We start from the raw sequence: 13,923 nt of genomic DNA, 5'->3' as shown, positions 1-13,923 counted from the left end.
TCACTCATTCATTGCTTTATAACTTTTCTATAACTGCTCTGATTAAAAAAAATCCTTAAAATTCTGTTCTTTAAGATATCATGTCCCAGTATTAAAGGAGTTATGAACTATGTGTTTGCATCTTGATCAAAATTTTTGTTTGTTTGGCTTGTTTATTTTTAGCATTGGGGATTGATTCTGGGTCTTTGCACTGAGATGCTTCCTCAGCCCTTTTTTAAAATTACTTTTTATTTTGAAACAAGGTCTCCCTAAATTGCTAAGTTGCCTAGGCTGGGCTCAATCTTACGATCCTCATGCCTAGGCCTCCCAGAGTGCTGAGTTTACAGACAAATATTTTAATTAAAAATATTGTTTACTCCTTCCTCATGCCCTGATGTCACCATGAAGGTTCATGTTCTCTCTCTCTCTGTGTTTTAGGAGTCACTGCGGTTTTTCCATAGAGGTACCTACTTTTGAGGAGCATATTATTGGTTCTTCATGCAGCCATGGATCTGGATAAACCGTCTGTCTGGGGGTCATTAAAACAGAGGACGAGGCCATTGTTAATCAACTTGAGCAAGAAGAAGGTGAAGAAGAATGCAAACAAAGCCCTAGACTTAAGGGCAGGGCATCACCTGGACCGCCGCCTCAGCCTGTCGGTTCCTGACCTTCTGGAGGCTGAGGCCCTGGTTCCAGAAGGCCACCCTTACACGGGACCCCAGTCCTCCTACACCTCAGTGCCCAGCAGCCTGTCCACGGCAGGGATCATCCCCAAGAGCAGCAGCAGCTCCTTGAAACAGTCTGAAGAAGAACTGGATTGGAGCCAGGAAGAGATAAGAAATCTGCAAGTAGTGGAGACAGATTCAGAGGAGATCTACACCTCTCCGGTGGAGGAGAGCTGGGTCTCCAGCCAAGGCCTCCTTGATCTGCACAGACCTCCCCTGGGAAGCAATGCGCCAGAAGAGCCAGAGGTGAGACCAGGGCTTTCCACTTTCTTTATGTTATTTTTCTGAAATACTTTCCATGCCCTTGGAAAATGTGGCTAGGAGTTATATTTGTGGTTAACTTGCATGGAGAGAGCATCATTTACAAGAATTTAAATTAATGTACTATTGATTTCACCCAGTGTTCCCATTAGTTTTAGGATTGACCTCTATGTATTTAAAAACAATTACAAACAACTTTTCTAGGATAATTTAAGGTATTAAAAGCCCTACTGAATAAAAAAAAATTTCTCTCCTGGCAAATAAATTAAGAACATAACTTTTCTTTTAATTTTTTTGTTTCAGTCTGTCTGTTTTTCTGACACTAAAGCTGCCCAAATATACTTAGTGATAAACCATGCATACTAGTAAAAAAAATATAGGAAGGTGTTTCTTCCTTTGACTGCTGGAAGGCTGATTTCCTGCTACTTTTTACGTGTGTTTATGCACACATATATAAGTGCTTATATGTGAGCAACTTCACTTGCATTATTTAAAAAAATTAGAGGTAGACAAATTTTTGTTGATTCCGTGATTTTTAATATATTCAGCCAAATATCATTATAATGCAAATCTAGTATTTCTAAGAGTTCATTTGCACAATGATTGCATCTGGATGTTGAATTTAAACAGTTTTTAAAACATTCCTTCATTAAAGACACTGAAGTAGTTTCCAGTATGGATGCACAGGGTTGAATTTTTTTTCTATATTCTAAGTTAATGTTAAAATTGCATGCAAAAACTTTAGTCATTCAAATGGAATTTTTGGTTTTACTTTTAGAATGAAAGCCTATGAATTATACAACTTATTTTGGGAATGGACTTATGCATATTTGCAGTAGGTGGTGACCTTATTCTTTTGGACATGTTAGTCAGGACACCATTACCCTTTAAAGGATTTAAATATTTTCTCCTTGAACATTAACATTTGTGAAATAATTTCAGTGAAATTTTATGATATTTACTGCTATTTATAAATATGAAGTCTGTGTTTGTCTTAGTTACTTTTCTCACTGCTGAGACATAATACCTAACAATCACAAGTTAAAGGAGTTCACAGTTTGCAGAGGTTTCAGTCCATACTTAGCTTGCTCCAAGGGTGTCATGGCAAGGGGTGTCACAGAGAAGAAACAGTCCCATGGCAGTGTAGGCACAAAGCAGCAAAGCATCTGAAGCCTGCTTCCATCTCTCTCATTATATTTTTTCCAGACTACACATCTATTGGTTGATGTTGCCCATAGCCAGGGTGGGCCTTCGTATACCCTTAGTCCTAGTGTCACACACCCTAGACCCAGCCACTTCTGAAAAGACCCACCTGTGAGCACATGGGGAGACATAGATCCAAGCCACAACAGTATTTTCACTGAACAAAATATATATTGGTTGGATTAAGAATTATCTCAGTAGGAGAGAAAAATGGGTTGAATTATGTACTCAAATCTCAGGCTTTATCATTTTTAACTTATCTGTCCAGTAGAATTGAATGGATTTCTTGGCTTTAATATGCTAATACTTCAAAATTTGAAGAATATTTTACACTTAACTGCTATTAAACTTTTAGCATTTTTATTTGTTGCATGAGAAAAATGTACATGTATATATTTGGATGCTGCTACAGACCAGGCATTGGGAAAATGGCTATAAAACATAGAGGTTGATAAGAAAGTGGCACTCCCTCAGGTTAAATCAATAGGAGTCAAGTTTGCACACCTCTGAGCAGAGTAAAAGAGGCAAGAGGGTGTCAGAGCTGTGCCTGAAAACTCTCTAAGCCTGGTTTCTTGGCAATGCGGTTAAGTGTAGAGAGCCAGGTGTGGGGGCAGAGGGCACATCACATCTGAGGCAAGATCCAAGCTGACAAGGAGATACTGTGGTGCATGTACCAGGTGAGGAAATACGGTCAACATGAACCTAGAGTGGGCACAGTTAAAGCTGGGAATGATGAGAATTCTGCTGTCTGTGGAACAGAAGCTAAGGAGCTTTCTGGAAGAGTGGGCTGTGCTGAGAAGCTACAGTAGTCACTGGCGATGGAGGATGGTTGGTTGGTTGTGGTGGCTGTTTTGTCTTCTAGAGCCTAGAAAAAGCAGAGTCCTTCAGTAGGTTATTCTAGATCTTTCAGTATTTTCTTTTTACTCACCCATTGTATTTTAACCATAGTTCTTCAGAAAATAGCCTTTATTTCTCTTTTCCTGTCAGGAAATATAAGATAGACACTTAAGACTGACTCTTCTTCCCTGGTTGAAGTTCTCAACGCTTGAGTGCTATTTCTCAGTCTGGTGGTCGGTATGCAAAGGATCGAGGGGCCGGTATGCATCTCATCCCGGTCTAATAAGCCGGCAGTCAGGGAGAGAGTTCTGCCCACCCTGAGCCCTCCTCTCCTGTCCACTCCCCCACAATCCTGCATGTATTAGGAGAGCTTGTCCTGCTCCCTGAGAGGTCGGAATTTATCACATGCTATAGAGGAAACTTCCCTTTCTTAGCAGCTCCATTAGGCTAGATTCATTTGCCGGGTAGGAATGGCTAATTCTTTTTTTCTAAGGGTCTAGGTCCCATGGCTGTGCCTGGCAGATAGCTTGTGCTCAACCCGTATTTGTTCAATGTGCAAGCAATGTGTATTCTCAGGTCAATAGTGTGTGTGTGTGTGTGTGTGTGTGTGTGCACACGCGTGTGTTGGGGTTTTTCTAAGGGTCTAGGTCCCATGGCTGTGCCTGGCAGATAGCTTGTGCTCAACCCGTATTTGTTCAATGTGCAAGCAATGTGTATTCTCAGGTCAATAGTGTGTGTGTGTGTGTGTGTGTGTGTGTGCACACGCGTGTGTGTTGGGTGCTGGAATCAAGTTCAGGGCTTCACATATATTAAGCAAATACTTTACCACTGAGCTACATCCCCAAGCCTTTTATCTGTGTTTTTACTATGAATTCTCTTTAGTTTATGATTTAAGTAAATCAATTTAAAAATTGGACCCTAAAGGAAATCTCTTTTAAAATGATAATGGAAGCTGTAGAGAGGTTTAGGCAAGAGTGGATTTTTCAGCTACTACTTTAAATCTGAATTAATTCTCGCTGCTCTAAGTGAAGTCAGAAGTCCTTTTGAATGCATGTCATCTGAGAGTCCTGGAGTCAGTTTATCTGCATCTTGGATCTGGCTCCTCTCTTTCTTCCTTAAGAATGGCCCACAGCTTTCTGTAACCTTTCATGGAATGGGGGAAAGATGAGAAGGGAAGAAGGGGTTTTTGTGGGACCAGCTGGTGTTCGTCAAGGGCAAGTGGAAGTTTGCTAGGTTTTCTCCGTGTGGCTTACTTTGTTTGTAGCCTTCCCAAGATGGTGAGTCATGGAACGTCTCTGAAGGAGGCCCTTGATTGGGTTGGGGAACTCATCTCACCTCATTTGTGTCAGGCTGAGCCTGTGGCAAGGGACCCTGAATATCAGTAATGTCTGAATTCCATAATCTCTCTCCAGTCCTGCCAGTGACAGCAAAGATATAAATTGTGTTTCCAGTTATGGGAAAGTGGATTGAGAAGACAAAGGAGAAAAGTAAAGATTAGCAGAAATGAAGAGGGGATGTGAGAACCTGGGAGGCAGGTGGAGCCCGTATTAGTCAGCTCAGGTGTTCAACAAAAACCATAAAACCAGAGCAGGAGGAAGAAGACTTAGAATAAAGTATATGTTGGTTTAAGAGGCTTCTACAAGACTCCTTCTTGAGCCCCAGATTCATCTTGCGCTAGACATTGGATAACCCACCGAAACCTGGCCTCAACTTGTCTTAACAGAATTCGCCGTCTCCCTGAAGTGCTACAAATGCACCCTCATCGTCCCTACTGCTCACCTAGTTGCACCGCCCAGAAGCCTGTGAATTATGTTGGATTGTTTTTCTTCTCTCACTTTTCACATTCGATGAAAGCTTCGTGACCCATCTGACATCCGCCTTCACCTCCGGTTCCCTCTTCAGCTTCTCTTATGGAAATCCTACTGGTGCTTCAGGGCTGAAGTGAAGTCTCCCTCTTGCCCAGCTTTGGCCAGCTCAGCAGTCAGTTTACCTACCCTACCCTCATTTGCACAGCAAGCTGCTGCTACAGAGCCGTACTCTCAGTGTGCTTTGTGTAGAAAGCTGAGAGAGAGGAAGGGATTATACTAAGTAGAGCCAGAAGGCAAATAGGTACAGGATAAGGTTGTCCGCCTTTGAGTTGGTAACCACACTCCCAATGTTAAGTGGCCATGTGGCTCTGAAGATTGACTCAGAATAACCCAAAGATCATAAAACTAAGCTATTGGTGACAATCACAACTAATTCACAATGAGGATGAAAGGCCTTATACCTATAACATGCCTTTAGACATAAATAGCTCATCCTTTATTGCTATCAAATCACAGTCAACATCAACTTCATTACTTTTGATGGAGAAATTTTTCAGGGCTGAAACACTTGAAAGATACTTATTAGGTGCTTTCCTCTGCAAAGTCAACCTAGTAAAGAGGTTGGTGAATGTGGATCACTGCAAGACAATGGGTGGGTGTCCTGGATGGAGGTTGGTACACACCATCCCATAAGGCTTGAACTGCAGGTATGAACTGGGCATACTCATACTTTACTAAGGCTGTCTATATCTATCTCATCCTGAGACCCTGCCGAGCCAGTGAAGCCAGTATCCTTAAAGCCCTTGGCCCCTACTGAAGCTCTGAGCATTTATGAACTTTTACTTAGCCTGCTTTGTACAGCCCGTCCCTTTCTGTGATAGACATACCATTTCCTTAGTTTCATATCATGAATCTCACTCAGGCTGATGCCCTCTTGTGGGCGCCTAGTAACCATGTTGTCCCCTTAAGGTGCCTTTTTATATCTGGGCTTTGATGAGTGAAGAATGGTTGCTCAGAGGACTTAAGCATGCCCCTCTCCTATTCCTATGTTGAAATCCAAATCCCCCATATCACTGTATTGGATTTATGGCCTTTCAGAAGTGATTAAGATTAAATGAGTTTATAATCATGAACCTTTGATCCAATAGAACTGTATTTAAAAAAGCGGAGGAGATCCCAGAGATCTCTTTCTCCGCCATGTGAGGGCGTACTAAGGAAGCCAGCTGCTGTATAAGACCAGAAGTGAGCCCTTATACCAGGAGCCACATTAGCCAGGACCTTGATCTTGGCCTTCTAGCCCCCAAAATGGTGAGAAATAATTTTCTGTTGTTTAGGCCACTCATCAGCATTGTTTTGTCACCACAGCCTGAACTGACTGAGATAGTGGTCTTAGGGCTTCAATCTCGGAGGAGGATGATATCCTCATTCTTATCACTGAAGGCTGAGGAGGTAAGAATAACTTAGAGTCCTGCTGAACACCAATCCTTGTATGGTTATATAGTATGTAGTTATTGGCTTAGAAGTGTGTTTCTCATTATATTGCACTCCTGATGAGAAGAATGTCTTCTCCCTCTTCTTCCTCCTAGCCTTTGTGAAAACCCTGCCTGTGTGAATCTGTTGACTCATGTTCTCTTTTCAGATAATTTTCAAGCTGAAGACACTAATAGGCTTTCTGGGGCCATAGGAAATTCAGATGTGTTGGCCCAGTTGGTAATAATGAGGTCCTGGGTGTTTTCTAGAGGAATTCCCAAGTATAAACAAAATTTGAAGAAGCTGGAGTTAAGGAACTCAGAGGGAGAGGGGCTGCTTTTTTTTTCCTCTCGCTTTTGTGCTTGCCTTCTCATCTTATCCCCTTCCCCAATGAACATCCACCTAGTAGTTATTTTACAAGGTACGTTTACTTGCTCTGTAAAATCAGCTGAGTATTTCAACAGTGCTCTGCCTTCTGGACCCTCTCCTCAGTGCTAATAATGAAACTGAGATTAGACCCACATATGAGAAGAAATTCTCAAGAGTGCTCAGCGGTCTCATTCCAGTGCCAGATGATCCAGCTGATGTGAACGAAGAGGAGAAGTTGCTCTGAGTAGCAGAAGGTGTGAAGAGGTGTTTCCCAGATGTGTATGACTCAGCTAGGTCAAGAGTAAGGCAGAACAGTTAAGGTCTTGAGGGTTAAATACAAAGAAATCTGCAAACCCAGCACCAGGCTCTCATAGTAACTAACAGGTGCTGCCCCCTGCTCTGATTATGGTTACATTTATTAATGTTATATTTTATCATTGCTGTTTTTAAAAGAATGAAACAACAGTCTCAAGGGAATTTAAATGACTTGCCTAGTTATCTCCCAGCTAGCAAGTATCAGAGCCAGGCTATAAACCCAAGACTGTCTGAGTCCTAAACCTCTGCACAGAGCCATGGGTCCAGCACAAATTTGGAAGTTCGCCTTTGTATCTTGGGAGAATGCAGAGCTAGAGATCCACAAAAGCTGATCACAGAAGAAGACATTTATTTCTCTGTATCCACTGTTCCCCCTTAAACACAGTGATAATTACAGTGGTTGGGTGGATTTAGTGTCATAAGGAAGGGGCATTTCCTCCTCCCCAGGGCCCCTGTCTTTTCCCCCTGGGGTTACGTCCCTCCCTGACATTTCATTTGGCAGTTGGCCTGGTTAACAGCAGCTTGGTGTTAGCTCCTGGGGTGAGTTGAGTGGTCTAGAGACACTCCTTGTGAGGCTGCTTCTAGAAGTTTTGCTTGACAACCACAGAGCTCGATTTTAGTGACAACCACAGAGGAGAGGAAGCTCTCTTCAGCTTTCGAAGTGAAGCAACTGCCTCAGTATCACTACACTTCAGTGATGTGTTCTTCAGTATTTTGGTTTGACTTCAAATATGAAACCTGCACCTCATGACATCAGTGAGGCAGATGTGTGATCCAGACCCTAGGGGCCCGTGTGGACCTGGCCTCCTTTTTCTTCTTCTTCCTTTTCTTTCCCATTTGTTGAATGTCTAACATTTGCTGGTGCTGAGCTAGGTACTAGGGACACACAGTCAACACAAAAATCTTCTTCCTAGGGGGTTTATGCTCATCAGTGGCAAGCAACAGATAGATACAGGAGTGACAGATGTCAGGGAGGAAAACAGAGCAGGAGGGTACTGGGCGTGCTAGGATGGAGGTACCTTGTTTCGAATAGAATGGCCAGGAAAGGCTCCTTTTGAGACGATAACTTTTACAAAAAGCCATAGGGGAGGTGAAAGAGGAAGTCTTGTGCAATCTGGAGCAAAAGCATTTTAGGAGAGAGGAGCCAGCGGGAAGGTCCCAGGGTAGCAGGTGGTCCCTGGGGAGTTGCAAGGAGATGAAGGAAGCACTGTACCTGGAGAAGGTGGCCCGAGATGCCAGGGAAGTAAAGGAGGCCACGTCGCCTGAGGGTTTCCCATCCTGTCAGGTGACTCTGAAGACTACAGCGGCTCCCTGGTACTCTGCCCAGGCAGGATACAAAGGAACCCGCTGAGCTCACTGCTGTGTCGTGTTACCCCCAGGCAGGACAGGATGAGTCACCCACATTGGCAGTGCTTGCTGCCTGCTGTGGACACTGTAAGTGGAAGCTTAGCTGGGGCCCAGAGCTCGGAGGAAGTGCTGTGTGGGCTGCTGGGCACCTGGCACCATCTGAAGGTTTCATCTGCCCGCCCTGTCGCTTATCATGGACACTGTCAGCTGCTAATGTTAGCGGGATAAGGGAGGGACTTGGCATTGTGAGCCATCTCCATGGAGTTAAGCATAGTTTTCTTATTATTGTACATTATGGATGAGTTCAGTTTATAATCTGATACATGTATAGTAAACCATGTTTTCATTTTCATGGAGCCTTTGCTATATGCTTAAACATATAATAATAATAGCAATGCCGATCTAAAATGACTTTGTGAGAAGTTACATGGAAGGAACAATGCTAAGTAAGTGCTGTATGAATGCCATCTTCCTAGACTCTGTCAGTTTGGCTTAGTCTGTGTACAACACGCCTGCCAAGCACAAGGCCTTGCCCAGAGAAGTTGTCTTCTCCTAATATGTAGGGTGAATGTCTTTTGTAGCCCCTTGAAAGAAATCCCCACGTTTTGAATTTTCAAAAAGTCACATTTTCAAAGACGCAGAGCTGAATTGCAGAAGTGAGATTTGGATGCAGGACTCTGGGACTCCAGGGCCATCTTGACTGTTAATTAGTGCCAGGCCAGGTGGGCTGACCTTGGGCAGAGTTGTGCAGGGCTGAGAGGGAGGATGAGAGGGAGGACTCAGGCTGCTCCTGACGGCTGGCCTGGCTCCCTTGCTTCTCTCTGTGGCCACTTAGTTCCCAGCTCTGCCTTCTTGATTTCTAAATTGGTGTTACTGGTGGCAGCCGGCAGACTCCTCAGGGTAAGGAAACGGGAGTGCATATTTATGAATTAGGACGTGCTAAGCAAATATAAAGGGAATTATTGTTCTTCTAAAATACCTTTCAAATAAGCATGCTGGCGTTTATAGAAGGTCAGTACACAGATATTAGTGAAATGTAAATGGAAGCTTTAGAGCATCATACAAGGGAGTAGCATGTATTTTTTGGAAAATAAGAAATATATTTAGATTTGTGGCCCATAAAGTGTCTGTCACAACTACTCAGATCTGGTGTTGTAGCATGAAATCAGGCATAGAGGTCATATAAATGAGGAAGCAGGGATAGTTATCAGTTTACATTTTGCTTGGAAAAAAAAGTGGTGGGCTGGATTTGGCTCAAGGCTGTAATTGGCTGTCTTCAGTTTTATGACAGCAGGTAGTTGAGCAAAATATAAACACACGGTTTACATTATGCATATTAGAAAATATTCCAGGGTTATTCCTTGTGTATGACAATAATAAGAATGAGAGAAACACACACGCATATGTCCTTTATACAGTAAAATATCTTCTGAAAGAATATGAACAGAGTCAGAAATTTGGTAGGCCCTATTAAAATGTCTTAATTTTGATATTTAATTGACATAAGGCTCACTTTTTATGGTGACTTTGCCAGAAGCTGCATAATATTCAGTCTGATCATTCATTCCCTTTTGCTTATTTTATTATCCTCTAGGTCCTGTAGGTATTTGGGTTTGTGACTCCTAGACTCTAAGTATTTATGTACTCAAGAACCTGACAGTGGGTTACAAAATTAATAAAAATGTGTTCATATATATATTCTTTGTTTCATTCTTATACTTTAATGGTAGTTTTCAAAGATGAAATAACACTATTTAGTTTTTCTGGATTTGGGTGGGTGTCTTTTTCCACTGAAATTTAGGCAGCCAGTGCTTGCTTACATAGTTTTTAATGTGGCTTCCTGTGTGTTCTTCATGGTAAGATCTTCTGACAGTCACATGGCAGGTGGTATTTGTATAAGATCACCTTTAATGTATACAAGAGGAAAATGTTTATTCACAGCAGTGTCTTGCTCTTGAGACTAGTCATTAAGACTAGAAATGTTCTTTTTAAAGTAATGGATGAATCCATTTGCTTATCTTCCCATGTCTTGCTGACTTTTAGTGAATTTGCATTCTTGTAGATGGGGAGCCTCATTTAAAGTCAATGCAAAGTGTATACTACGGTCTTATGAATTTCATTTTCGTAAGGTGGAATGGAAATATCAGTGCAAACTATCATAACAATAAAAAGATGCTCATGTAAAAGGCAGAGGTAAGAGTTGTATGAAGGATGACTGCACTTATACTGGTGTTGATGCCAGCGCGGTAACACTATAGTTTTGAACACTTTTATATAATTGGACAGCTTTTGTCATGTTGAGTTTTATGATTTGAATTTCTAATTATTTCCCTTTTCCTGAGTAAGTACTTTAAATCAATTGTGTTTAAGATTGTTAAAAGCCAATGTTTAGTGGATACACATCTATTCCACATGATAGAATACTATGCACCCCCCAAAAAAGAATAATACAGCTGAACACTTGTATGATTTGTAAGACATTGTGCTAAGTGACAGATACAAAAGTCTGCAGGCCATATGATTACTGCTGTGGTATTTTATCTTCTCCAGTGACTGTCCTGAGTTAGATATCGAGGGGCTATTTTATCATAGCAAGATACCATAAATGAGATTTTTGGGGTGATAGACCTACCTGTTCAACACCCTGATTGTAAAGGATTATTCAAATAAGTTTAACAATCATATAACCTCACAGGCAAAATGCTGATTTTACTGTGTTTTTAAAAAGCAAACTTAAAAAAGCATATTTGAATGTTTAATTTTACTTATGGAGAACATAAAAATCTAATGATTCCGGTTTACTATTCTTAGTGACATGCATATTAGTTGTCCTCTTTTTAATTGAAAAACGGAGTCAATGACTTAGTTTAGGGGTATAAAAGGTGTAAAAATAACACATCTACTCAATGGATAATGCTTAAGTTCTATGCAAGAATCTAGGGGAATATTCAAATTTATGTGTCCCCCAGTGGTCATAACTTGTCCTCTTGTGCATATGGAACATTTTGCTTTTCCTTACTGTAACCATTCCTACCTTCATGTGTATATATGATGTGTGGCAGTTACAGTGGCTATGGGAACCATAACTTTAAGTTCTGTGACTTTTCTGTGCGTCAAACCAGCCATAATATTGAATTAATGTCAGTCCCTGTGGTTGTAAGTGGGAAACATACCACATATTCAAGTAGGAGCCTTTTCTTCATTTCTGACGGCATGTAAATGATGGTGGTGATGTGGAATAATTTTGCCATTTAATTAACATCATCATTAAGTACATTGAGTCAATCCTGGGAGAGGACATATGGCACGCTGATCTGTCTGAGGGAGGAGGAGGTTTAAGCATCCATCCGGCCACGCCTCCAATTAAAATCGGAAGACATCAACCCACTTGATTCTTGCCTAATAACACAGAGTTTAAACAGAGGTTCTGATCCTACTGCCAGTAGTTTTATAGCATTATCTTTAGGCAGGATTGGTCCAGTGAGGCACTGATTCATTAAATAAAACGAGAGACAATAGTGGGGGACTATTAGGTGCAGAACATTAGAGAGAACTGGTTACAGTTAGCTCCTCGAATGAAGCCATGGTTATGGGCATAGCAGAGCAGGGATGCATTAATTGGATTTATGGAATTGCATAGTCTACAGGCACAAAACAAAATTTTTGGCAGCAAAGGTGAATAAATTTCTGATCATTGTCATACAGCAGTCTTCAGACTGTTCAGCAGATCTCACCAGAGTGCCTTGATACACAGCCCATACAGGAGATACCGGGAGCCAGAGAGGTTGTGTTGTAAAGCTGCCGCTGCCTCCCTTCCTGTCTGCTGTCATGCTGAGCCCGAGAGGGCTAGACCTCTTTCTGCAGAGGCAGCAATGACTGAGAGCAGGGCCATGGAGAAGGTTCACCATGTCTGAAGTCCCCCTCCATCCTTTCTCTGTTTCTTCCTCTGAATGGAACAAAAAAGTCTTCACAGTTGAGCAACATTAGACCTGGGGCTGGTGGGACAGAGGCAGATTTGAGAACAGATTCCAGGAACCCCAGGGCCTTGGTGCCTCCTGGCTGAGGGACTGGGGTCTCCTGGCTTACTTGTCCCCAGGATTCATTTCTACTGAGTGGAACCTTTCTTGATGTCCCTGTATGCAGAGACAGTGGACTAGTGAGCTCCTGTTTGCTTAAAATTCCTCACTGACTATGCCTCTTAGGGGCTGAAAATTTCCCTTCAGCTCTGGATCTGGGTTCTGTTGCTACCTCAAGTTCTGTTTGAGTGAGTTTGTTTTGGAAAGCAGTTTGCCCTCCAGGCAGGATATCTGAATTGTGCCCCATACATCCCTGATGGTCACTGTGGATGGAAGGGCCAGGGCCGTTAGTGCCTCCAGTCCTGGCCTGTGCTGCCAACATTCACGGTGATGCAAGAAGCAATCTCTGCAGACCCCCTTCCTGTCTCCAATCTGGCCCTTAACCCGGAGGTCACTCAAATTTCTTTTGGGGGAAAAATCCCATCTTTTGGGAAATCACCCTGGCTGACTACTAAACACAAAATACTCTAATTGCTTGAGGTCCCCTGGCATTGGTCCTCTCCTTTCTGCCTGTTCTTCCAGGTAACTGTCCTCACGCGCAGTCTCATTTGTGCACAGAAGACCCGGCACAGGTGCAAACCCTATGGGTCCCATCCTGACCACCGAGAGATGCATGTTTCCCTGCCTTTTGGACCATCTCCTTAGGCTGGGAGGAAGCTTATGTACATTAGGAAGCTGATGCCCCCCGCTGTGAGGTCATGTGTTCTGAATTTGTACCTCCCGCTTTGGGGTCCATGATGGTAGAGTTGCTGGACTCTGAAGGTTTGGTGAGAGCTTTCAGATCACCTTTAGAAATGCTGCCTATCTTGTGGGCAGCTCAGGTCTCTGGATCCTGAGTTTCTCACTTCCCTCTGGAGGCCACCTGAAGGCCATCTGGCAGGATGGCCTCCTGCGGCTCTTCCTTCAAAGCTTTGCTTGCAAAGCATGTGGATGAGGCAGGGATGCCCAGGGTGTGGTGGACAGCATAACTGGCCTTAGCCAGATTGCAGTCGGTGACTTAGGTGTCCAGATTGATGGCTCCAAGTTCAGCTCTTCTTGCCCCACAGGAAGGCAGCCCACACACCTGAAAGTGGGTATGCAAATATCAGATTTCCAAAGGGAAAGCCGAGAAAGAGGATATTGTCGCAGCTTCATACCCATTTCCTTTTTAAAAGTAGACTTTCTTTTTCCTTTGCAGAAACTACCAGGCAATGGTGACTTGAACGTTTCCTTGACATCTCAACATTTTGAAGAACAATCTGTGAGTGAGCAATCTATAAAAATAAACACCAGACATCATAAATACCTCTCAAATGTTTGCACTTCTTAACCTCCTTTATTTCCAAAGAATGTTGCAATATATCCACCTACATAACCAGACCTTGAAAATTTTAGCTGAAAGAAATTAATTCGGTGTCTATCGATTGGTCAGAGTGGAATAGATTCTTCTAAAAATACACAGAAGCAAAGAAACAGTGCAATTGTAAAGGAGACAGAGCCATTTTGAAGTCTTCTGCAATTTTAAGAAGAAGGCTGTCAAAGGCACCTTTGGCC

The 13,923-nt window shown here is 42.6% G+C and overlaps 1 protein-coding gene across 1 annotated transcript in view; it reads left to right on the top strand.

The window, feature by feature from the left end:
* Nucleotides 1-422: 422 nt before the first annotated feature.
* The window catches only part of Mctp2 (multiple C2 and transmembrane domain containing 2), a 177,015-nt gene continuing 163,514 nt past the window's right edge, over nt 423-13,923 (top strand). The window contains exons 1-2 of the mRNA XM_010621001.3: nt 423-950; nt 13,568-13,630. Coding sequence (XP_010619303.1) covers nt 486-950; nt 13,568-13,630 — 528 coding nt within the window. The 5' untranslated portion in view covers nt 423-485. The remainder of the gene's footprint in view (nt 951-13,567; nt 13,631-13,923) is intronic.

Source organism: Fukomys damarensis, unplaced genomic scaffold, assembly GCF_012274545.1.
Source record: "Fukomys damarensis isolate Sample0158 unplaced genomic scaffold, DMR_v1.0_HiC HiC_scaffold_7, whole genome shotgun sequence".
NCBI lineage: Eukaryota > Metazoa > Chordata > Mammalia > Rodentia > Bathyergidae > Fukomys > Fukomys damarensis.
Note: the sequence above shows the minus strand (reverse complement) of the source record. Positions and strands in the feature narration are given on the sequence as shown.